The sequence below is a fragment of the Trachinotus anak genome, unplaced genomic scaffold, assembly GCF_046630095.1.
Source record: "Trachinotus anak isolate AG129_WGS33_773 ecotype Australia unplaced genomic scaffold, CSIRO_AGI_Tana_v1 ptg000013l, whole genome shotgun sequence".
NCBI lineage: Eukaryota > Metazoa > Chordata > Actinopteri > Carangiformes > Carangidae > Trachinotus > Trachinotus anak.
The window spans coordinates 5,575,550-5,601,462 of record NW_027273864.1 but is presented as its reverse complement, the minus strand read 5'-3'; the positions used below and the strand labels follow the sequence as shown (position 1 = coordinate 5,601,462).

At 41.4% G+C, this 25,913-nt stretch overlaps 1 protein-coding gene across 6 annotated transcripts in view; it reads left to right on the top strand.

Moving 5' to 3' along the window:
• Positions 1 to 22,576, top strand: part of chl1b (cell adhesion molecule L1-like b) — a 65,838-nt gene extending 43,262 nt beyond the window's left edge. For 5 of the 6 annotated variants that reach the window (XM_071494487.1, XM_071494485.1, XM_071494486.1 and 2 more), the window contains 18 exons: positions 259 to 399; positions 1,362 to 1,473; positions 1,755 to 1,921; positions 2,002 to 2,167; positions 2,291 to 2,415; positions 2,762 to 2,863; positions 3,150 to 3,347; positions 3,555 to 3,625; positions 4,965 to 5,187; positions 7,044 to 7,159; positions 7,412 to 7,616; positions 7,749 to 7,871; positions 11,545 to 11,724; positions 12,903 to 12,932; positions 13,763 to 13,834; positions 17,476 to 17,607; positions 18,539 to 18,611; positions 20,366 to 22,576. In XM_071494487.1, coding sequence (XP_071350588.1) covers positions 259 to 399; positions 1,362 to 1,473; positions 1,755 to 1,921; positions 2,002 to 2,167; positions 2,291 to 2,415; positions 2,762 to 2,863; positions 3,150 to 3,347; positions 3,555 to 3,625; positions 4,965 to 5,187; positions 7,044 to 7,159; positions 7,412 to 7,616; positions 7,749 to 7,871; positions 11,545 to 11,724; positions 12,903 to 12,932; positions 13,763 to 13,834; positions 17,476 to 17,607; positions 18,539 to 18,611; positions 20,366 to 20,570 — 2,441 coding nt within the window. In that variant the 3' untranslated portion in view covers positions 20,571 to 22,576. The remainder of the gene's footprint in view (positions 1 to 258; positions 400 to 1,361; positions 1,474 to 1,754; positions 1,922 to 2,001; positions 2,168 to 2,290; positions 2,416 to 2,761; positions 2,864 to 3,149; positions 3,348 to 3,554; positions 3,626 to 4,964; positions 5,188 to 7,043; positions 7,160 to 7,411; positions 7,617 to 7,748; positions 7,872 to 11,544; positions 11,725 to 12,902; positions 12,933 to 13,762; positions 13,835 to 17,475; positions 17,608 to 18,538; positions 18,612 to 20,365) is intronic. The other variant, XM_071494489.1, reaches the window with a different exon arrangement.
• The last annotated feature ends 3,337 nt before the right edge of the window (positions 22,577 to 25,913 follow it).

Below are 25,913 nucleotides of genomic sequence, written 5' to 3'. Positions count from 1 at the left end.
TGTGGGAGAGCAATGATGAAGTGGTTTAAGTGAAGGTAGTGTCAGTCGAGCAGCAGAAGCCAAGTGTACAGTACAGTCACAGTCTGTTATGGAGTTGTTGTTCTGTAAGACAGTGGGTAATGTGGCAGAGCTTAGAAAACTTCAGTTGCAGATTTCAGTCCAGTTACCTGTTTATATATTTATTACCTGTATTTATTGTAAATGCAGTGTTGCAGCATGAATGTTGTCTTTATTGAATGTTTATCTGATTGATCGCAGATGTCCCGGCAGCCAACAGGAGGACGTTTGACAACACCATAGTTTTGCATAACGCCAAAGTGTCTGACAGTGCAGTGTATCAGTGTGAGGCCTCCAACAGACATGGAACGCTTCTGTCCAATGCAAACATCATGATTATGAGTAAGTACGACAGCATGTTGTTCTGTGAGCCACAGTTTTCATCAACTCCACTTCACTGTCATGATTTTATCAACTAAGTGAAAACACAATGAAAGATTTGCAGTGAAAAGCATTTGTTTCAGTGTTTGTGAGTAAGTGCAGTGAGTCCTTGGGAGATGTGTCAAACTCGAGAGCCAGCACTGATGTAGGTATGTGCCCATAAAGCGGCGAGGAGCCCAGGGAAGGAGAGCTGTCTACAAGCTGCACTCCTTCATTCAGACTAGCGGCTCTCCCTGTGGAGCAACAAGCACCATTCCCTGACATTTATATGCTAACAAGTTCTCCCCTCAATTCCATACTGATTTCAGTGCCATTGGACAAACATGTGCTGCTTTACAAGTCCAGATAAAAAAAAAAACAAAAAGACAGAATGCTGCTTTCGGTTGCTCTGCACAAAAACGTGGGGAGTTTGTTCTTGGTGACACAGGAGTTAATAAAGCTGGACAGTCTCTGAATGCTAAGTCCCAGCTGCTGTCTCTGTAAACAATTAGGGGAGACAGACCATTTTAATGGGAGGCTGTGGCTACAACTGATAAGGTGCACACGCTCGGCTAGTTTATTATTCCACTGTTTCTTTTTTTTTTCTTCTTTGATTTCATTTTCACGTTTACACATTTCTGACAACCTGACAGCTTTCACACGTAGGAGCCTACAATTAATGCACAATAAAGGAAACAGTCTTGTCACCTCATTTAACCCACGATTATCTGCCTCATTCTGCTGCTGTTTTATCTTGTTTGAAAACGGCCAAAATCAAAACTTGATCGCTCTCTCTCTCTTTTTTTTTTTTTTGTTGTTTTTTGGCTCAAAAAGCTCCTGAAAGCACAGCAGTCACGGGCCACACCTTGTTCCATCTCCAGTGCACGAACTGCTCTGCTAACAACCTTTGATTGATGATTAGATTCTGCTGCTGGTCTTTGCAGATCTGCCGCCCATGATTTTGACCAAAGAGGGGGAGGACTACTCTGCTGTGGAGGGCAGGGGAGTGATGATGCACTGCAAGGTCTTCAGCTCTCCTCCTTCCACCATCACCTGGTAAGCGTACATGCTGTTCATGTCTCCTGCCCACCAGCAGAGAGCAGTAGATCTCAACCACTCGATGCATACAGTCCTGTTTCTGTATCAACGGTCTGCTCTGTCAGTAAAACATGCCAGTTACCCAAACACTTATGTTCTATTCAGCAACTTTTCGTCTTTGCTGCTGCAGTGTGGTGTTTATCCATTTAGACTGCAGCTCTGTTCATATTTAATTTGACCTAAGAGAACTTTGAGACTTTAATGGGTTTTTTTTTTTTTTTTTTCTAAATGTTTCCCAGGAGCAAAGACGACTCCTCTGACCCTGTGGAGGGGCCGAGGTTTACCGTTCACGACAACGGCTCGCTGGAGATCTACAGCGTAGAGAAAGACGACATGGGACAATACACGTGTTTAGCTAAAAACACAGAGGGAACGTCTGCCATTGACACCATGCTTTATGTGAAAGGTAAACAGTTGTATGTTTGACAGTGTTTGCAGTTTCTCACAGTCCTTGAGTTGTAAGTAATTCGGTCTTGCCTATGGAAGATCCCACTAGAATAGCGGTGGCCCCGGAGGACCAGCAGATCTTAATAGGTACCACGGCCCAGCTCTCATGCCTGGCAGAGTACGACGAGTCCTTCAGCAACGACTTTGAGCTCCTGTGGGAGAAAGATGATGTGGAGATAGCCCTCAACTACACTGAGAATTCAAGGTAGGATACTGAATTTTATTTATTTTTTTCTTTTGCAGCGTTGCAGACTCAGTCACAGATGGGAAGTTGTTTTACTTTTCAGTTTCATCAGTCAATATTGTGTCTCCATCTTTCTGTCTACAGATACTTAGTGGAGGATGGTTTTCTTCAGATTATCAATGTCAGCCACAGGGACCAGGGTGTGTACACATGTGTGGCAAGAACTCCTGTGGACCAAAACATGGCCTCAGCGTGGCTCATGGTGTTAGGTGAGCTAACATTTGAACAGTATTTCTGTTCCTGAGCCAGAGGATCAGAGACCCCTGGTGCCGTATTAATGCATAACACCTCCATGCACGGATCAATATGTCAGGAAGCCAAAGCAGAGCATGAACATGCAGACCGTAGCTTTATTAGTGCAGTGCTGAGTCTGACAGTTGCTCCTTTCAAGACACTGTCGACATCTTATAGAAATACTGGAAGCCCACACAGCAATGCAGGTTGTTCCACGTCCCCGGACTCTCAGGATGATTTGATTGAACATTTACTACTTTAGCCTTTAGCCATAGACTGATGTGCCTGTGATTTGTGATTTTTTGTTGTGATGGTTTTCAGACGTGCCGGATGCACCTGAGAACTTGATGCTATCTGAACACAAGGGCAAAAGTGTGAAGCTGAAATGGATCCCTGGGGATGATCACAACAGCTCCACCACAGGTACAAGGACAATCTGTGTGTGCAGGAGTCAGTATATGTAGTGCCCTGCATACTAAAGTACTGAGTGCATGATGCAATGAATGGTATTATTATGATATACGCATATTGTACATCATTCTGCATGTAAATAGATTTGTTGGATACCATCTCTTTACAATGTGAATGTATTATTGATGAATTCTGATTACGATTAGTGATTCAGGAGTTTCCTGCACAGCTGGTGGTCAGATAAGAAAGAACCACAGCAGTGAGCGAACACTCTGATCGTCTTTCTACCTGTCCACAGAGTTTATCATCACGTACGAGGAAACCCAGTGGGAGCCAGGAAACTGGAAGGAGCTGCTCCGGGTACCAGGGAACCACAACTCGGCCATCCTCAAACTCCACGGTCACGTTGACTACCGTTTCCGGGTGTCTGGAGTCAATGCTGTGGGGAAGGGTCCCCCCAGTGAGCCGACAGAGAGATACAAAACCCCCCCAGCAGGTCTGAGACGTCTTCCTTTCGTTGTTTATTACGCTTTCTGATAAGGTCCAGGCCACTTGAGCTGCCAGCACTGTTGCTCTGTGAACTTTAAAACACTCTGCTACATAATTGATTCCACTCTTGTTGAAAATCTTTTCTCTTGTGTGCCTATTTCACTGGAGATTTCTTCCACTATGCCAACAAAATCTATATTCCTTCTTTCTGCAGCCCCTGACAAGAACCCAGAAAATATCAAAATCGAAGGTCATTTGCCACATGAAATGGATATCAACTGGGAGGTAAGGCAAAGACTTTGGTCTCTCTGTTATCCTCTTTCTGCAAATTCCGTAACGTGCTCCACCTTTACTTAGTGAATCATCACATCTACTACAGTTTTTGCATCTCAAAGAATTTCTTTAAGAGAACAGAGATGAAGTTTTATTAATGTTTCATAGGCAATTACCAATAGCAATTTAAGAAATAGGAATGTCCCACTTTTGATATTTGATTCTGTGGTTCAGATCTTTAGAAAAGCCATTTCCTGCGATCACTGGGAAAGAGTTCTCATTGAAAGCTGCTCCTTTCTGTGATTAGACAGAGAAAGGAGGGCTATGAAAAGGAGAATTTTCTTTTAATGTGTACAGTAATATATTAAGCTTTATTGCAGAAAGATGAATCTCTCCTTCACTTATTATCTGCTTGCCCTGTCATGGTAACATAACCCCCGAGTCCTGAATTCATGAGCTCTCCCACTGTTAATGATTTGCTTTTGTGGAAAATGGTATCTCATTCTATTTCTCACGGTCTGACTTCTGTGAAGAGATAAATCTTTTCATCTACGATGATGTACGCAGCCCTGTATCAAAGAAAAGACTCGCTGCTAGACCAGGTCAATTGTTCCATTGTTTATTAGATAGCAGGATAAAACACTGCCAGTGTTCCAAGCACAGTTCACTGGCCTGGCTTGTCATTTTAATCCCACAGAGGCAGTGACACTGAGCAGTGAAATACAAGAAGCATCTTATGCAACTGTGAAAGTCTGCATGAAACCCTTCACACCATTGTTCGTCCTTTTTATGCCTCTGCGTCGGCAACAGCCATGGCCAGAGGCGTTACGTTCTCGGGCTATCTGATGGGCCCATTCTCGTGAGCGGGATATCTCAGTAAAGCTTTGAGGGAATTTCTTCAAATTTGGTATAAACAGACTAATTAGAGACTGATTCGATTTTTGTTTGGCAAAGGTCAAAGTTCACGTTCTTGTGAATGCAATGTATCAGGAGCACACAGAGAGAATTTCATTACATTTGGCACAAACATACACTTGGATTCAAGGATGAACAGATTAGATTTTGATGGGCAAAGGTCAAAGGTTTAGGTCACTGTGACCTCACAAAACACGTTTTTGGTCATAACTTAAGAATTAATGCGCTAATTATGACACAGTTAAACACAAATGTCTAATATGATAAAGTGATGAAGTTATGGTCAAAAGTCAACTTCACTGTGATGTCATGATGTTCTGTGAAAACACCTCTGCCCATTGTTCAGCGCTGTAACTCAGGAACAGATTGTTACCATATTGAACTGTGAGGCAGTAATTCTAGTCTTATTTTGCTTCCTTTTGCCTCCATCATTCAGCCCTTGTTACCAATTGAGCACAATGGCCCTGGTCTGGAGTATAAGGTTAGCTACAGAAGACAGGACTTGGAGGAGGACTGGAAGGAACACATGGTTAAGAGACACTCATTTGTGGTGAAGAACACGCCCACCTTTGTTCCCTATGAGATCAAGATCCAAGCCAAGAACCATCAGGGCTGGGGCCCCGAGCCCAAGATAGTGACTGGCTACTCAGGAGAGGACTGTGAGTAGACGACATGTAATTCTGTTTAGAGCTGCACTGGTTCATATTTTTTATCTTGTCTGTTGTTGAAAAGTTGAATAAGCATAAAACAAATCCTCACTCAGTTTAACACTGTCAAGGATTTTTCTGCTACACCCTGGCCTGGTCTGGTGTGACCAGTAGCTCACGGTGCTTAATGTTAGCAAACGAGCTGTGTAATTGTGCACACTTTGTGTAGAGTTGCACTATGTTGTCACAGACAAACATTTCATTATGCTGTAATTACGACTTGTCACCACAGTGGCAGCTGTTTATATAAGTTTACTCCCCATCTGCTATATGTGTAAATAAGAAAACGTTTGCCATATTATCGTCAGCCATAACAACATCGTAAGGCTATCATATGTCAAAGGTTATGTTATTATGTTTGCCCCAGAACAACTATGATATCAGTACTGTAGCTTTGAAAGTGCAATGTTGCTCTTTAGACATAGATTAAAATGAAGTTGACAAAAGACACACTAAAAGTTGCTTGTAAAAACCTGTCAACAGTTTTCTCAATTAATTTCTGATGAGAAAACGAGAAAGTTAGACCCATGAACCTTTGTTTTCTTTTTGCTGTTTTCAGTGGAAATAGATTTGAGATTGTCCTGGTGGTAAAACTGATTATATATCTGGATAAACTTAAATGGCTTTTGGGTATTAGAAGATAGAATTGCACAAACTTCGCATTCACTTCTTGTTTCCATTAGGAACTGCCAAAGTGCAAAGTCACCACTGTTGGTTTAGAATATGTGATTTTATGGAGAATGATGTAATTTGATTAAAAAATGTTTTTTCCTCTGCTTGACTCTTGCATTTTCAGCTGCAGTTTTCAGGTGTACTTTGTGAAATGATTTATTTTTAAGCTTTGTTTTGTAATATTTGCGAATGAATTAACCCTGTAATGCCTGACCCCAGAAATAATGGACAGAAAATTCTGATTTCTTGAATCTGGAACCTTTATTTAAAAAAATTACAAAAAATTATTTGCATATAGGTTTTTCCAAATTTTATACACGATTTTACTACATACTAAAATGCAAAAAAATATGTAATTATAACTTGCTTCAACAGATTAAGTGTTCATGTTAGAATATTACAAAAAAATTCAAAGAAAATGTCACTGGAAAATCGTAAAAATCGCAATTTTCTTTACCTTGATCCAGTGAGTTGGGAACTATCTGAAGGTGGATTGTACCATGTACTGTGTTTGAATTGTTGTAGTGATAAAGGTATCCACCAGGGGTTGGAAGACAAGTATCAGATTGCATACAAGAGGGTTTTGAGTGAAGCTTTTACCATAAGGTGATGCAATAGGTCTCAGAAATGCTTGTATCAAATTTGATGCATTTGGCATTATAGGGTTAAATGTTTAGGACTTTGGGTTTCACTTTGAGATTCCAGATTGTGCTCTGTGGAAGTTACAGATGCAGTTTTTACAAAGGTTCGCTCTATTTCCTGTGTTTAGCTTTCTTCTGGACTTGTCCCCAGGAGGTCACCTCAGGTCATGACATGTCTCACTGTTGTGTCCCTGCTCAAATGTGGTGTTAGAAATTGCAGTATTTACCCCCTTTAGCTTCATTGGTTTTAGGCAAAATCTTTTATTGACTAATTGAGTGATTGATTGATTAGTCCCCAATAGGTGTTCCTGTAAATAGGTGATCCCTAGTGATTTAGTTTTTTTTTAAACTTTTGTTCATTTCTGCTACTGCTGTAATATTAAATATGTTTGAGTTATTTTCAGGATCATTGTTGTCAGTCTTGCCTCACTGCTCTGTGTTCCCTGACTTAACTTTCTGTTTACTGTAGATTGTAATGTGTGTTTGCCTTTGCAGTTCCCTCTGCTGCGCCTGATGATGTAGCTGTGGAGGTGATGAACAGCTCTGTGGTCAAGGTTAGCTGGACGCGTGTACACAAGGACAAGCTACATGGACATCTGGGAGGCTACAGGGTAATACTTTAAAAACAGACCTTTGCTTTTAGACACAGTTTAAACGCAATGGCTCTGACCTTGCTCTGAATATTTGCTCCTCTCACCCCACTCTGTCTCCTTTACTTGGCCAGCTCGCACCACCACCAAAAAAAACCCCGAAACAAAACAATAATTTATTCAGCATCCTTTCACACATACAGTGAGCTACATGGTGTACAGAGTTTGATCTCTCCGCTGAGGATGGCTCGGTGTGTCTCTCTCCTGATGTAGATAAACTGGTGGCGTCTGCGCCGTCTGGTGGACTCGAAGAAAAGCCATGGAGACAAACACACGCTGACGTTCCCCGGGGACCGGAACCACACCACGATACCAGGACTAACGCCCTTCTCCGAGTACAGCCTCATTGTCATGACCTTCAACGGGCGGGGAAATGGCCCCGGCAGCCATCCCGTCAACTTCAAAACCCCAGAGGGAGGTAGGATTGTGGAAAAACAGCATGAAGCGTATTGATTCACAACTACTGAAGGGAAAATCTAATAATAGCCAAAAGGAAACTGGGTTGGCGAATTCAACTACTTACTGTGTATTACCTTCTTTGCCCCCACAGTCCCGGAAAAAAATCCTGTTTTCAGGGTCACAGATGTACAGAAGCACACTGTCTCCCTGGTCTGGGCCCCACCGTTGGAGCCTAATGGGATTCTCACCGGGTACCTCCTCGAGTATCAGCTCAGTACGTATCCCTACGCCTCATGCTTATACTTAACTCAGATATAATGACGATGCCCTCATCTTGCCACCGAGGGATATTGTTTTTTCCCCTGTGTTTAATTGTGCTTACATCTCTGTTTCTTTCCAGCGTGTGCCCAAATAAGAAAAAAGAAATTAAGTACACAAAAACACACCAGCTGTATTTTTCAGTCTGGCAAGACTGAATGAATTTTAGAGATCTGAATAGCTTTGCTGTTTAAAATGCACAGCCTCTACCTCCATATAATATACAGCCAAGTATATGCAGTACTTCTGGAGTCTATGGGTAATAGAAAGGAGGTCTATCTTAGACTCGCTGGTGATTGTCTAACCCATGATCCTCAGCATGGGAGGGAAAATCATTGTGTTGCTCTAATAGGGCCCAGGTCATAGTGAGGTCAGAGTATGTGTATAGGAAACATGTCAGGATGATGTCTGCTGGCCTGTGTGTCACAGCTATGGCTCAGCTACTGCTGACCAAGGCCACTGTGTCACCGTCTGTTAAGGTCCAGTCTTAGTAACCTCATACTGTCCGCAGGGGACATCTTCGCCATAGCTCACAGTCTCAGGGGATGCCGTCACTGAACACGTCCCATGTGTGCACACACTTTGCTATCCTTAAACAAAAGTCACAAGGAAGCTAATGACTAACTTCTAACAGCGTCTCAGTGCCGCATTTCCCAGCTAATTGAGTTTGACTTGGCGGTTGCACAAGAGGGCCAAGTGTCACACAGTATTTCAGGAGAGGACGTTTTCATTGTGCCACAGCAATAAGCTGATGGACTCTTTGAAATGTGACTTTTTTTGAAGTCCCCTTGAAGGAAGTCATGTGCAAAATGTTGAGTATCATAGTATCATCAGTGGCACAAGTGGAAGCTCAAGCTGCAGCGCGGCTGTTTGAGGGCTACGCCCACCTTTACAGCAGCCTTTAACAGCTTCACATTTCACAGGTTTCACTGTTCTAACATTGTGTAATGCACTGAGCGTGCAGTAACACCTGGGTGTTTTAAATGACTTCAGCTAAACTGCTTTGAAGTGGCACCTATTTGATTAGAGCACTTTACTCTTACACAAGCCATTTTTTGCTTTGTGGCGTAAAAGTTTTCACTTCTACTCCAAGTGTATTTTAAAACTGAATGCTGAAGAATTTATGTGAAGAGTCTTGCACTATGTGCTATTGTGTCTTCATGCAGACAGATCTTTCTGAACACATTAGACCATTGTACTATATATTAGAGTTACTCTAAAGTAAAGTTACCATGAGTGGCCCAAGTGATGTTTGCACTGCACTGATCTGAAACCCAAGTGGGAGTTCAAAGCGACCTTGGCTCCAGTTAATTCTGCTTTCTTGCCATTTGGGCTAAACTCACACTCTGTTCAGTGCTGCTGAGCCTCGGTCTGTTTCACACTACACAAGGCCAACCATATTTAGCCCAGCAGGCTGAAGAATATTTGGAAATACTGTTGTCTGAAGTCAGTGTAAGAGCCAAAGTGTACGGCCCTCAGCCAGTCCAGTCTGTAAGATCATGTGCATGGTCTGTCAGGCTTGAGTGTTTGTGGTTAAGTGAAACAGTAGAAACATGATGTTTGTGGCGTCTTCTCTGCACCAGGCTCGATTGCATAATTTACCAAAAGATGGATCCTTCTCATTCCTAGAGACACAACAGAAAATTCTGATGTCAGATAACAGTGGGTGGTGTCCAGGCAAAAAGAGAAGCTGTCCAATACATTCTTGTCATTGTTTGCTACCAGGGACTTGCAGCATCTCTTTCACAGCAAAGGTCACCGCAACACCTGGTGTGTTTGTTTTTGTTACTAAGAACATAAATGCCACCCCCTAACCTCCTGGCCTGCTTTATGTAGTGAAAAATGAGAGATCCTGTCACAACGTAGAAAGAGTGCAGACAATGAAAACAACAACAACAACAACTTAAAGACATTCTAATTGTAAATGTGCAGGACAAGTGCTTGTTTGTTGAATGCACATAACATTTTAAAGCCAAAAAAGCAAATAACAAGTTGTCTTTTGCCTGTGCCAAAGAAAGCAAATCAAAATGATGATTGACGTGCTTTATTTGGCTCTGCTGAAATGTCTTGTCAGTTGGATGTACAGTATTTTGAAACGTTTTTGTCTTTGATATAGTGCAAGCTGAAAGTTAAACTTCTATGTGTGTGACAAAGTAGAGGAATCACTCAGTCACAAGTAAATAATAATGAACAGCCTTCCTGTTGATGCTTTAGACTTTCATCCACAAATGAATCTAATTATTACTCATAAAAACACATTCCAACACAAATAATGGACAACAGACTTGGTGTAAGGGGTGAAAACCTTATGGTGTCATTTATTTTATAATTTGATAACTTTACAAAAAAATAATGGGATGAAAATTGGAAATTACACAATAAGTTCTTATTGGTTTACAGTATCATTGTTAGTGGGGAACAGAATACCAGGATAAGACAGGAACTTTCCATATGACACTTACATTAATGTCAAAACAGTGGGGAAATAGCTGAACAGCATCCCATCATATCATAATATTATCAAACAATAAAGCAGCCAAATACATGAGAAATTTCACCTGAGCTAATGGCAGCTGTAAAATAACATTGTCACTCGTTCACCTATTTTTACTCTATTTACAACACAATCTAGTCAAAGGTATGTGTTATGATAGGAGCTGTCAAAATCGTCTTATATGCCCAGGGGGTGAGTGAAGTGGGGTCACTTCCTAATTCCTAATTCTAAATTTTAGACCTTTTTTTTTTTTTTTTTTTAAGTGTCAAGAAGTACTTGATTTTCTGCAGAAAAAGTAAATTCACTTTTGCAATGAACACTGGGAAAAGGGACCATGATCAGCAGATAGTGTAGTAAAGTAAAAAAAAATTGACCACCACACACTGAGAAGACTTGACGGTGACTTTTATTGAGAATGAACAATGCATTTCTCCTGTGGCTTCTTCAGGTTCGCTCTGTAGAATTAAGGTGTGATAAATGCATACACATTGGTTACGCTATCAATTGTCACTGTCTTCATCTTGTCATTTTCCAAGAAACATGACAATAATATTACTCATTATCAAAAATCACAGCATTGTTAATATTACCTAGAGTTACAGAGGTACAGTTATAGACGTAGAAGAACATCAGGCTTTTGTCGGCATTCACATCCGAGTCAAATGACTCACCCGTGTGAAACGTGCTAATTTTTGCTGCCCTGTAACTGCATGTGATGACATTGTGTCTGTCCTCTCAGGCAAAGTTGGCTGGAAGTGTAAAAGGAGTCAAATGCATTTTAAGCATTTAGCCATGTTGAAATCTACTTATACCAGCTAATTTTGGTGTAAAAATGAGTGTAAAAAGGGTATTAGATGGTAGTAGTACGTGTTATATGTGGTGTGTGAAACAAAACAGTACCAAAAGTGACAATACAATATCATCAGGAGTTAGAATTGGAAGAAAACAGTGTAAGTACGGGCCATATGGACCGTAAAATGTTGCTTGGTTTGCCTCCTTTTGTTGTAAATTGTGTAATGTAAATGCTCTGTTACTTCCTGTACCTCTTTTACATACTGGCGGGCTTGTATGATGATGTACCCCAACTGTAATCTACAGCATTAACACCTTTTTCTGTGATTTTTTTGAAATCTAGTCAACGACACAGAGGAGATGGAGCCGCTGCAGACAGTGGACATCAGCAATCCTGACGTCACCCAGTGGATCCTGCGCGACTTGGAGCCCATGAGCAAATACAGGTTCTATCTGCGTTCCTGCACCACTGTGGGCTGCGGGCCTGTTGTCACCGACGAGTGCACTACCACCCTAGAAACAAGTGAGTAATTGGAGGGTCCAGAAAGCAAACGACTGGGCGGTGTGTGTCTGGACAGGCTTGTGGGTGTCTGAATGGGTGAGTGAGCATGTTCAGAGCACAGACGAGCTTTGAGGTGCAGAATTGGCTCGGCACAAATTCAGGCTAAGCGAGCTGGGTGACAAAGCCATTTCACGATTTCAAAATGGCATTGAACTAGCAGAATATGATATATGCTTGGGCAGCCAAGCTTTTCATATCTCCATGTAAGTAATTTTTGTGGATAAACAATTTCATATGGGTGTAGTGGAGGTTTTCATTTGTCACTGTCATGAGAGAGCAAGTGCTTATTGATTGGACAGAGAGCGCAAGCTATGAAACAATCAGCTAAGAAAGAAAATTGCTTTTAGCAGGAGGGAAACTGAAGGTTTTGGTAGTGAATTGTGTAATCATGAAGGAGATGGTGGGTAAGTAATCATAATGAGCAAGCTCGTAGCATGTAATTTTTTTCCTTTCAATTACATATCATTTGTTGAGGACTGCACCGGACACACTTCAACTGGCCCGAGCTCAAGCCAAGCTTCTGTGAGATTGCAGGCAGCGGTATATGAGTGATTGGACAGGAAATGAAACAGCAAGCTGTATGTTCCGGGTTTCACCTCAGTGTCATTAAAACGGACCACAGCAACAGATACTGTTGCCATAAATAATAGGGCGACACCCTGAAGAAATTCAGTGTGTCATTTAAGTTGTGTCATGCAAAAGCAAAACTTAAATGTTCAAACACACCGCAGTTGCTAAATATGCCAGTGATTACTTAGTGCTGTGGAAGAATCAGAGAAAGAAACTTAATTGGCTCTTAGGGGTTGTTTATTTGCATGCTGTAAAGCTAGCACAAATGATTACAGGGAGAATGGCTCAATTTTTATGTACTGAATTGCAGTTTTGTAGAGCTGTTACATGTGTGTGTGGGAGTCTCTTAAGATTCAAGCATTAAAAGTTTTTTTTGGTAACTCTGCTGTCAACAATATCTCTCACTCTCACACCAGTAAAAAGTGCACTGCTTCAGCATTACCTTTGATCAAACAGTGTGTATTGTAAATGTGTGTGAATGTCTAAACGTCTGCTTAGCAATGCAATGCTTGTCCCCTCTGTCTTTTTCTTTCTTTCTTTTTGTTTTTCTTTTTTTTTCTTTCCCGCAGCTTCCACTTTGGCTTCCACTGTTGGCCTCAGTATGTAGATCTGTGTTTATGTAGAAACTGTGGCATGTCATACCTGCACACACAATCTCAAACTGCTTCCCAGTTTCTGAATGTGTATGCTGGTGCGACATGTTTCACAGTCACAGTAGTATTAGGTAGTAAGTGCATGGTTGGATGTAGAAATGTGGACTGGGGTGGATGCTATAAGCCTGAATAAATCATGGTTTTGGGTCTCAAGCAGTTGAACACATTTTATTTTTCCTGTACAGAATTAAAAAGTGCAAAACACTGTGCTCCTCTGCAGATAATTGACCTTGTCTGCTGTTTGCCCTTGCCATCAGCAGAGAGCACTCTGATGCCTCCTTTCATTAGAAAAATGTCAACTTCTTCTTAGATAAAGTTTGTGGCTTTCTCGCTAATAGCAATGGTAATGAGTAACCTAATTATAAATTCATATTAATCTTGGCTCATTAGTGACTGTAAACGAATATTGACTTTTATCCTAGCAACAGCAGACTCAGTGCAACATGTCTACTAACTCAAGCTGAGGAAATAAATGATGCTTTAAGAGCCAAACCCAGGAAGAAGATCAGACGCGCCACACATCTATCCTTCTTCCATTTAATGATGTACAAAAAGAAAATTAAGTCCCTGTTAAGAGGCAAATTAAAAATCCCATCTCAGCTGTGTATAAACAAATGTAAGAGGATTTTTTTTTTTGTAGATTATGTTTTACCGTAGACATATAGTTATTAATCTTAGAGTTTAGCTGAAAATAGCATGCGTGCTAACAGTAGAGCGTAGCGCCCCTCCCCCCGGGGGCCTCTATCTCAATCGGTAACGTCTGTCTTTCTTTTCAGGCAAGTCAGCTTCCCCCTCACCTCCAAGCACTCCAAAGTCCCCAGTGACCAAACCCACTCGTTCCACCATAGGTAGAGCTGCAGCACATTCTCACACAAGCTTCAGACCAGAGACAAACAAAAGCTGTGAAGTACACGTGAAACAATAGAAGCCAAATGCATGTTTATAATTTGTCCGAACATTTCTGCAGTGACATGACAGCACGTACACTCCCCGGCTGTTGGCTCAAAGTAAACTGACATCACAAAAGCAAAGATGCAAAGTACCTCTGTATTGTGAAGGCTAATTAGCTACTTCACTTATTTTTCTGTGATAGTTTTAAGTTGTTTCCCGTGGCAACAAGAGCCGGGATGCAAGGCAGCAGCTCCATTTTATTGTTTGTTATATGACAAGTGCATGCTAATGAAAAAGCTGGTTTTAATTTCTCTGCTGCACCACAGGGAAATCTAGGATACTAGATCTGTCCCGATCCGCCAGTGGAGCTGTAGAGTGCAGTTGCTTGAAGGGGACAAATATGTCGAATTGTCAGTGATTGATTTGTTGGGCCCCAGTCCCCCTGTACACGGCAGCGTATTGACCCAACAGTCACCTGACATTTCCATGAAATCTTCAAGTGGGTAAACAGCAACACAGCTCTGGGACGAGAATCTGTCCCAGGGCAGCATCTGAGCTGAGAGCTAGGAGAAACGTCCTCCTAGGCCGTGCCGGGGACGTGTGAGCTCACACTGGGAGGGTGATATTTACAGGACACTGAGATAAGTGGATAAGTGGAGGCTGTTGAAAGCTCCTATATCAGAATATTTTCTGGTCTCTCCCTATAAAAAAAAGAAATCCTCCTGACTTTGAAGGGGCGTCTTCCAGGGCATCAGCGTCCTGCTGGGTGAGCAGCTGCTTTCTGCAGCATTTAATAGCAAGCCGAGGAGCGTGGTGACAAAACACAGCAGCCAGCCTTGAGATATTTTTAGTTCAGGGGCCTTTGTCAGTTGAAGTCATCATGCACTTCCAATAATTGGAATTACCATAGTTGCAGACTAATCCATCAACATTAGTCAGAGAGTGTCATTTGCAGTGGTTGGGGCGGGCAGCACAGACACAGGTGTCCTTGTGTGCTGAATTATCACCTGAGCAAATAATGCACCTGAGCTGGAGACACAGCAGAAGATTTGCATGTTTGCCATGGGGAAATGAAGTGGATTGTGCTTTGTTGACTAGCTTAGACAGCTGCTGTCAAATCATACTTTTCCCATACTAATGATGCACATCATTCACTACATTATTAGATTCTTCTGTGGAGTATCAAAAGGCCACATTACACGTCTCAGTTAGACGAAGCTTTGAATTTCCTTCAAAGAAACATCAAAACATGAATATTACAGCCCATGAATAACGTATACATCAAATAAAGATAACCAGGACTGCAGTATATTTATCACTGAGGACACTCAGTTCATGTTCTATGTGTTGTGGACAGAAGCGATTTTGATTATAATTAATAATTTATATACCTTCTAATAATTAGTTATTCAACAAGCAAAAATGCCTCTGGTTCCATTTTCCATTAAATGTGAGGATTGATGTGAATTTTTTCTATTTTAAATACATTGTAAATAAAATGTATTTTGGTTTTAGGCAAAATGAGAAATTTAAAGACATGATATTTCAACAAAGAAAGTATTATTTATTTGCAGTCCAACTAGAAATTTTATAATTTTTAATTTTGTTTAAGGAAAAAATGATTAAGCTAAAGGTGTTTGGTGTTTGATGTGTAGCATGCCAATGTGGAGACGGCATTAATTATGTGGGGGGAAAAAAATTAAAAGAAATATAATTTAGCATAAATAAAAAGAGAAAATATTGGAAATCTAAATGTTTTTTAAGTCTTTCTTGGACAAGTAAAAATTTGTGGAGAATTTCTAAATCCTGGCTACAGGATTAAGTATAACAAACACACTAGTGTTGGACATATCTTTCTGTAATATAACAGTACAGTTATATAAGAACATGCAGAAATAATCACATAGTTTTGATTGTGAATCCATTTAAGATTTCAGTTGCTGTTCATTTAAGCTCTTCAGGCTCCACCCATGAATCCATTTCCATATCCACATTCCTCTTGTCACGTCTGCTGTTGAGAGATTCACCCAGTGTCCCACTCTTTCAGATGTAATTGATGTGTCCTTACAATAGTGTTAGGAAACAGAAGAGCACGCTCATAGAAGGTGAAGAGCAGCATCCTTCATTGCATAATGATAACGCTCCTAACCGCTCCATGATGGCCTCGACCTTCTTTGTCCTTTACTAATCCCTCCTCACTGTTTCTCTCCTTTTCCCATCTTCTCTCATTTCTCCATCAGTATCAGCCCTGTCGAATGTTAGCTCAGCTGTTAGCGACAGCTTCGCAAATATCAGCTGGATATCTGGAGGAGAGCACTCGGAGTTTTATATTGCGTATATGAACAACCGTAAGCTCACATTCCCTTCTCTTCCTGTTAGTTTCTGGAAGCTGTTAGAGTGAGTGAAGTAGATTCTGTAGGTGAAACGTTCGCTGTGTTGTGTGTGAAATGGTCCTTCATGTCTTTTTCATTCATATCTCCACTAGATTACACTAGTTCTGTGTCCTCATGAGTACTAACCCACACTGATCATTCACCCTCTGCACAGGTGAGGGTTACTGGAAGATTTCAGAGGCCTTAAACACCTCTAAGACTTTCCACATCATTGACGGGCTTGAACCTGGGACTGAGTACACTGTGCGCCTTATCCCCAACAGAAGGGTTGAGAATTCTAGTATATTTGAAGGTGTTTTCATGACCAGGTCCACAGGTGAGGAGGGAAACCGCAGTAGCTGAAATTAAAACAAAAAAACCCCCTAGAATTACCGCCTCGTGGTTGTATGTTTCCACCATTCAGACTAGTTTCAGATCACATCCCTGTTTTAGTCATATATTAACCATTTGTGTGAAACGTTGTCATCATTGCTGTGTGAGGTCTTGAGTAAGGGCTAAAAAGTGTTTGTGAGGTCACACTGACTTTGACCTTTGACCTTTGACCACCAAAATCTAATCAGTTCTTTCTTTAGTCCAAGAGAATGTTTGTACCAAATTTGAAGAAGTTCCTTCAAGGCATTACTGAGATATTGTGTTCACAAGGCCAAAATCATGTTTTTGTTAGGTCACCATAACCTTGACCTTTGACCTTCAGTCACCAAGATCTAATCAGTTTATCTTTGAGTCCAAGTGAATGTTTGTGCAAAAAAGGGGAAGAAGTTCCATCCAGGCGTTACTGAGACATTGTGTCCATGAGACTGGGCTGGACAGATGGACAGGCTGAAAACAACATGCCTCCGGCTCTGGCTGTCGGTGTGGAGGCATAAAAAGAGAAGCTGCATAACTGATTCACCTCCCACTGAACAGAGCACAGGTGCACCAGCGCATCTCTGAGCGGCGACTCACGCCGCAGTGCGTGGTCTTTCGTGATGTCACTAGGATTTAGACTCGCTGAGAGGAATTACATTTGTACAGCGTCTTTTACTTGATTAATTAGACAAGCAGGATTAGCTGTTTAATATTAATTTTGGATCGTTTCCATCAACGGCGCACCCTGCCACCTTCTGCCTTTGCATCAGATAGGTTTTGTCGATGTAAACATTCAATCAAGTGTCCCGATGAAAAGGCCAAGGCATGTCAAAGTCATTGGGTATTGTTCCCCTCAGGTCTGGCCAGCATCCACGGAGGAATATCCACCCAGGGCTGGTTTATCGGCCTGATGTGTGCCATCGCTCTCCTCACACTCATTGTGTTGATCGCCTGCTTTGTCAACAGAAATAAAGGAGGAAAATATTCCGGTAGGTGCTCATTCACAAGCACACACACACTTCACCTTGCTTGAATACTAATTGCCATTATATTTCCATTTCGCTGTTTGTTGACAGAAGAGAAATTATCAATCATCCTTGAAGCTACTGCAGGAATATGTAAGCTGATAGGTTGTTTTTTTTTCCAAGCCTCAAAATTATTTTAATGCAAATTTATACATAAAATAGCCTCATGTATTGATAGGAAAATGAGCAAATGCACTGTATGTCCAGCATTTGAATGTTGCATTATTTAGACACGCAGCTTTTTCCAGCAGCAATCCAAACAAAGTGCAGCGCCCAGCGAGAGAAAATGCAAATGCTGCACACAGGGTGGCTGCGCGGGGAGCAATGACATAAGCTCTGTGGTGTCCCAGTGTTATCCCTCCTGCTGGGGACATGAGAGTCCTTATCAGCTTTATTATTCACAGCTAATGGCCATCAGGTTGTCGTCTGGGCAGCGATCGCTTCACTCGTCAGCAGAAAAAGAGCGAGGCGCAGCTCTGTCCTTTGTTTTCTCATTAAGTTCTCATTATCGCCCGTAGCTCCAACAAGCTTTTCTTTCATTTGCCTGAGACGTGTTTTTTTTTTTTTTTTTTTTCTGTTACACTACATATAGGTAACATTGTTATCATGAATGTAAGATTTATATATAAAAATAACATTTATTTAAAATGCTTCACACTACAAAAAGCTGTTTTCTAGATAGAATTACATTTATATTAAAAAAAAAAATGTTCAGTTTAAATTAAAATTTTGCATTCTCTTCTTCACCTTGCATTGGACTTTCATCCAGTGAATAAGAGCAGGGAATAAGGGACTGAGAATCAAACAACGTTACGAGTCAGGGGACACAGTGATCTTCATTGGCAGGAGTCTACTGAGAAAAATCACTGATATCTTCTCTTCATTTTGTGAGCAGTAAAAGAGAAAGAAGACCTTCACCCAGACGTGGAGTCCCAGGGCATGAATGACGACACATTTTGCGAGTACAGGTAAGCATAACCCTCAGAGCGCTATTTCACCACCTCACTGCAATTTATGCGCAACAGTGTGTGAATTTCTTCTTCTTCTGCTGGCGGTCGTTTCCACCTTCTTCTCTCAGTAATTGTCTATTCCTTTCTCCTTTGTGCTGAAAAGACATCCCAGCATGCACCAGGTTCATGTGGAGCCTCACACTTCTTCTGGTCAAGGCATTTGATGGACTGAGTAACTGGAATGTATGTGATAAACAGCAGTAGCATCCCTGAGCTGTTTACACATTGGTGTTGTCGGATTGTTAGTTTCCCTCTATAGGCCATTGTGATCTTAGATACTGTGTTGTGTTGGTGTTAGTTGTGATAGATGTGTACATCATAGAGGGAGCAGAGGCACTGTTCAGATGCTGCCATTTTCTGTCCTTATGGAGCTAAACACAGGCTGCCCAGCACGCAGCAGGAGGCTAAAACCAATCAGTGTAATTGAAAGCAGCTCATCTCCAGGGCAGTAATATCTGGGCACGTTTCATTAATCCTTTAGTGGTCCAGTTCATATCAGTCCACTGCAGTGCGAGTCCCTTCTAATTCCCCAATCAGTGGGATCTGCACAACACAAATGCTGATATGATGAAGCTAAAAGTGGCTCAGTGTGACAGGGTTTATAGTTTGTCATGTTGACCCTTGGTGCTAGTTGCTCCCGCTGATCTTAAATCTGTCACTGAGTGTGAGTGTTGAGCACCTCCTAAGTTGTTCGCAGTGACTACGAGCTACTACCATTTGTGAGGAAACAGTGTCAGGCTACTGTGGGTTGTTGCCAGTGGCAACACAACAAAACATTCAGCCGTGCTGTTGGCTCTGAGCTAACCCCTCGCTAAGGCTGTAGCATGAAGGGTAAAAACAACAACCCTCTCCCAGTCACAGGCACAGTGCGATGTCACACAACTAACATTGCTGAGCTGACATGCTCACTGACGCCCTCACAGTCTTCATTTAGAATGAGTGGGAAATATCCTTTTGTGCTTAACGTGTTTTGGTCATTTTGTAATATGAAGCACGGTGTCATGTTCAGTCAGTATTTGTCAGTTGGTTCAGTTAGCTACACAACATGTTGCACCTATCAGTTACTGGATGTAGACCGTTATTAAGAACTAATTACTGGAAGTAGTCTGTGTGTTCAGTTTGTTATTTACCTCGTGACTGGTGTCACAGCGGTGCCACGCAGCAGAGAGGAGTCAGGGATCTATACCGTTCTCTGTCCTCTGATGTTCGCAACAGCGTGGCGAGGGCTCGGCCGTGTTTAAATGTAGTGAGGTGTCCATCTGCTCTTAGTTGTCACTCGTTATAATTTAGTTACAATTTTACAAGAAGTGGCACAGCTGACTCTTGACTGACGCTCAAAGGCTGTTTTGAGAAAGTTAGTTACTTATAAACTGAATCAAATAACAATACACACTATTTAAGAGGCCCACAGTTAAAATGCAGTTAAATTACAGAGCCACAGCATGTGCAGCCTCAACATCAGTACTCAGTAGTCATCACTTTGTCAAATGCATTGATGCATGTGTAGCATAGCGATTAACATTGTCTCAACATATGCATCTGTGAGATTATTTCCCATTGGTCAGCCAGAGGTAAACACTAACGCCAGACACACAGGCTCATCGTACGGGCAGTGATTGCTGAAGCCTGCACACCCGTCCTCTCCAATAAGCCATAGAGTGAAGCCATGAGTGAAATGAGGTGATTCTGAATCCACTGTGCCTCTCTTGCAGTGACAACGACGAGAAGCCACTGAAGGGCAGCCAACACTCGCTGAGCAGAGAGATCAAAGCGGGGGACAGCAGGGACAGTCTGGTGGACTACGGCGACGAGGACGTTCAGTTCAACGAGGACGGCTCTTTTATTGGCGAGTATGCGGGGCGAAAGGAGAAGAGGGTGTCTGCCGAGATCAAAGCCACCGTTCAGACCCCGGCATGAGGAGTGGAACAGCCATCCATCCTCCCCTGGACACCGTTTTCATTAAACCTGCTGGGAGGAACAAACGAAACAGGAAACAGACATTATCCATACCGAGCACAAGTTTTGTGTCAAATGTAATGCGTCATTGCCAACTGCACACTGCCATTCTCATTTTATGAAGCTCTGTTTTGTCAAGTTGCAACAGAATGACCATTACTAAATACTGTGTATATATAGTGTATATTCTATGTGTGGAGTGTCTTTTTTTTTTTTTTTTTTATAATTATTATTACGCAAAACATTTAGAGGGCTTGGATTTTCTTTCTTCTCTGTCCATTACTTCAGCTGCAGTGCTGTTTGTACAAATGTTAGGAATATTTCACTCCCGTTGCACATGGTTACATGCAGCTTTGCCTCTGATGTCATCTTGTAGCAGACCACACGAGTGGGGATATCAAGCTGATATTTTTCAATCGGAGCAAATATTACTGACCTTTTATATTTGAAATGGATTCATTAAATATGATGTAAGATGTGTATAAAGGTTGCTTATTAACTTATTTTTCTCAGTGGTTTTATACCTGACAAAATAACAAGGAAATTTACATATCATTTCATATCGTAAACATTGATTATTGACCCGTAAGTCTCCCTGTGATACTAGATGAAAATATAATTTAGTTGTTATGCCTTGTTTATGATCATTTAGAGCCACTGGACAGTGTAAATTACAAAGCTCAGACTGTGCGTACTGCTGTTCCAGATTTGTAATCAATGTAATCCATTACAGGTTACACTATTTTCTTGATTATACAGTAATAAGAACTTGTAGTGTAAATCAGTAATTCACATTTTATCAAAACACCTTGAATTTGAGGCTACAAGTGCAATTACAATTTATTCCAGTCTATTGATAAATAATTTTATAATACTACAAGCTGTCAGGAGCTTCTCTCAAATTTACCCCCTAAAAAAGGTTTTAGTTTTACAAGTAGACACACAAGCGTCCTAGGAATTGGTTGACATTTTGGTAAATACACTTATTTGCTTTATTCTGGAGAGTTAGATGAGAAGATTGATACCACTCTTGTGTCTGCACAGTAAATATGAAAGCGCACCCAGCAGTCGGTTAGCTTAGCTTAGAGTTATGGCCAAAAACATGTTTAGTGAGGCCACAGTGACTTTGACTTTTGACCTTTGACCACCAAACTCTATAGGAAAGAAATAGCCCCTGTAAAACAGCGAAGTCTTGTTTGCACACTCCAGTTTTTATACAGGCTAAACAAATAAAATAATGACATGATAATTAGTGAGCTTTAATGGTGGCGGTAGGTGGATTTTGATATTTCAATACAGGACCAGTTGAGCTGTATCCAGATAAGCTAAGCTAACAGGCTGCTAGCTGTTGCAAGAAAGCACTTTAGCATATTTCCCAAGAAGTCAAACTATGCCTTTAAAGGGGATAGTCCAGTGATTTAGTATTGCGCCTCTAGCATGTTTGACCACTTATGTGGAAACATACTTTAAAAAAAGATTGTAGCAGCAGAAGCCCAGATATCCTGACTTTTAGCCCCCAGCATGGACCAGGCTCCAAAAAAACTGCATCCTGCATTTCCCATAATTCCACTTGACAGCTTCTGTTACCAGAAACTTAGGATTCTTTCTAACTCCAGTCCCTGGGATTGTAAAGCAGACAAATTTATAGTCTGAACTGAAGTGATTTTAATGTGTGAAGTTGATGGAGTGCCCCTTTAAGAAGAAAGTGCATGGTACCTGAAATGAATTTTTGTGATCTGGTTGCATATCTGACATCCACCAACCCTGATGATACAATATTCTGTAGACACCAGTCTTAACACTTACTTTCAATATACTGCCATTCAAAACTCAATCAATATGCTGTTCGGGATTAACACTAGAAGAACCACGATCGGAACAATGTTTTGTAAAACTTTTCAGCCATTGCATGGTAAGAATGTCAAATGGTGTTTTTTGATGTCATTAAATTGCTTTACTTTCCTACATTCTGGCCATGGTCTGACTGCCTGTTTGGTCTCAGCCATCAGTGACGGAGTATTATTAATGTTCTCGATACCTACCTGGATACCCCACAGATAAATACACCCCCGACTAAATCTCTGCCTTTATCTCCAGTCAGCTGTAAAATATGAGAGGTAGAGAAAGCAGCACCTGGGGAAACATCCTCGTTCACTCTGAATAAAATGGCAGATGTTTGACAGATTGTTCCCATTTGCAGTGTGACTTTAACAAACGTTGCGCCAGGGTCAAGTCTCTGTCTGAGTCGAGCGTCTTGTTTGATTACTTTGGCTGCGGGAGAGAATCATGAGAAATCAAAAGAGTGGGCTCAGACAGGCGCTGGATCAAGGAGCCGGAGCTGTAATCATGTCTGATGGTTGATAGTAGGAAGTGGAGAGTGTCACTGTGAGGGTTCTCACTGCGTGCGTGGGTCACATCTGCCTCAAATACTCTCTCATCACTCAGCCAGGTTTGCTTTAGCTGGTGCAGTTAGAGGCTTCAGCTTTCATGTATGACCTTCAGGTGTTGAAAATGGACCCTCTGATGGCCGCACTGGAGATCGTCTACAATGTGAGCAGCTGCATTTGTCTCCACACATGCAATCAGTGTTTGGGGATGATACTTACAGAGGATAATTCTCCAACATAATTATTGCTCCTCTCTGACACGCGCAGCTAGAGAAACACACATTAAAGCTTTTCAGAGAAATAGCAGAAGACAACATGATTTTAAACATCTAACAGCACATAGTTAAAGGATTTGTCTGTCTTACAGAAACACAACACTCATTAAACCACCCATTAAAAGAGTTTCTCATCAATGCAATAATTTGTTCTGTTCCAATGACTGTATATAAAGATGGACGACATGACAACTCCCCAAAAGCACAGCCAAAATATCCCGGTGTCTAACTGCAGTATAGGTCATAAACCCCGCCCATGTTAGTGTATGGGACATGGTCCAAATATAAATCAGCGTACACATAGAATAATTTTCCCCCAAAGATGGTTTCTGTAATAGACTGTACATATGTAGCCCTGTTTGTTCCTCATCCTCATCCTTAGGTGGGGTCGTAGCTGTTGACTCGCGGTTTTAACGACTTCTTGCAATCATCATTCACTCACAGATATTTAAAAAGGCTGGATGGGACGCGTCAACTCAATGTATCATTTCAAATTTGTTGCCGATGTGGCTGAGGTTCAGACCTCTTTGGCCTGGCACACACAACATAAGAATTTGAGATTTCTTTCTGTCTGAATCTGCACTGATTTGTTCATAAAAGTCCTTCAAAAGTTCATGTGAACTGGCTTCAGCAGTACGAGCAGCTGTGTTGTTTGCATCGGTGGCACTAGACACCAGACACACGCCGGATGCTGCCATAGATCACAGCTCTTTTTTAGGCGGTTTTTGCAAACAGCTTTTTGTTGTAATATGGCTACCCTACACTATAACTGTGTTATGACAGAGGATGAAGTGAAAAGTGAAGGAAAACATTCATAGGGCCAATTAATACAAAAACATATTGCAAAAACAGGAACACAACAGGCACACTCCCACTGATCCAGTCGGTGTATCTGTTGTGTTAAACAGCTGATGAAGAGTTGGTACATTGGCTGTTTCAGGCAAATAAACACAAACAGTCCAGCTGTCAAATATGTGCCGGTGATAAGAGCTGAACATTTTTTTTTCTGTCTGAAAATTCTGACTCCTTCCAAGTAATGATCAGCTATGTTCTACATGCATTGAATTATTCAGCCAAACTAGAAACGGTTTCAAGGGGCTAGGGTGCCTTGGAGCTAGCCTGCTAGCATTCCTGGATACAGGTAAGTTAATATGTAGTAATGAGCAAAGTTCAGATTGAACACAAGGATGAAAATGGAGATGTTCTGTTTTGCCAGTGGAACTCCTGAGATTCCTCCTGAGGAGATTTGAGAGGCTTTAGGTTTCGCTCACACAAGAAGCCGCGCAGCTCTTCAGGTTCGCAGACAGCACACCTCACATGCAGAGGTACGGTAAACACTTTGTGAGTGTTCACACCCTGCAAAGCTTGTCAAGGACTGTGGAAAGTTGTACCACATTAAGTTTTCAGGAGTAGGGGCAAGAAGGGACATTTCAGATGCCTGGCTTAAAGTGATGAGTAAAAAAAAAAAAATCCCCAAAACATTCAGCATTCACCACCCCTCCTGTTAAAAGGTGGCAGTTAAATGTTGGTTTGTAGATAGAAAACTGGCTACTCTGGAGTCACATCAGTTACAGTACAACATATTCTAGCAGTGACACGTTTTCACAGAGGAGAAAGAAGCAAACATAAACACAGAATTTTAAACTGTTACTGCGGCATAATTCACTTCTCCTTGTCCATCTGTAGGCACAGCAGGTCCCATACACTCATGCACACAACCATTTATTGCCTCTGTTCATAGCATTAGCTTTCTTGATTGTATCCACTTTTTTCTGTCTTTTTTCAATTTAATGTTACAGTACACTGTGTACAAACTGTGCTACATAAATTAGCTTTACCTTTGTTTACCAGCAGTAAACACAAACCTTTCAATGCAATGGAAGGTGAGTGTAAGAGAAAAAATATATTGGTTGGAACGTCTGTTGTTGATTAACACATTTATATCAATTTTAAATGCATTTACATTCACGTAGTTTGTTTTGGTTTTTTTTATAAGGCAGTTTTTTTTACCTGCCTGCTCTCTGTTCTCATGTTACTGACTGGCCTTGTTAAAGCGCCCATTTTTCATATTCTACACTAAGAAGATATATTTGTGGTTTTAAGAACCAAAAATCATCTCAGTATAGTTTTAGATCTCCTCTCTCGGGCTTCTCCCTTGAGCTCTAGCAACAACAGGTCATTGAGCCAATCGCATGAGAGGCCCTTAGTCTCTCTTCTGATTGGCTGACTGTTTTCTGAGTGATAAAATAAAAATATAGCAGATTTCAGGTAAACACTCAGAGAAACCAAATCCTGCGAGGTTGGATGGTGGGTCCAGGTGGGTGGGGCTTGGGGCATGGCTGAGAGCGGTGACTGCTTTGTTGTGACATCACACAGTTCCAGAAGTCCTGACGGCTGGTTTTAAGGCTCAGTTTCTGAATACAGGCTGTGTGCATTTCTCTGTGGACTGAGCGCTTTGATACTTTCACTGTATTAACAATAATGATGATAATATTCTTTTTTGCACAAATGTGGAAATTTGCCTTTGGCTTCACCGTCTGGTTAAAACACAGGCGGGCAGCCAATGCTAGGTGTAATTCAAATGTATACTATGTGTTTTTCTCTATAATGTGCTCATATCATGTAGGATTTAGTGTAAAAAT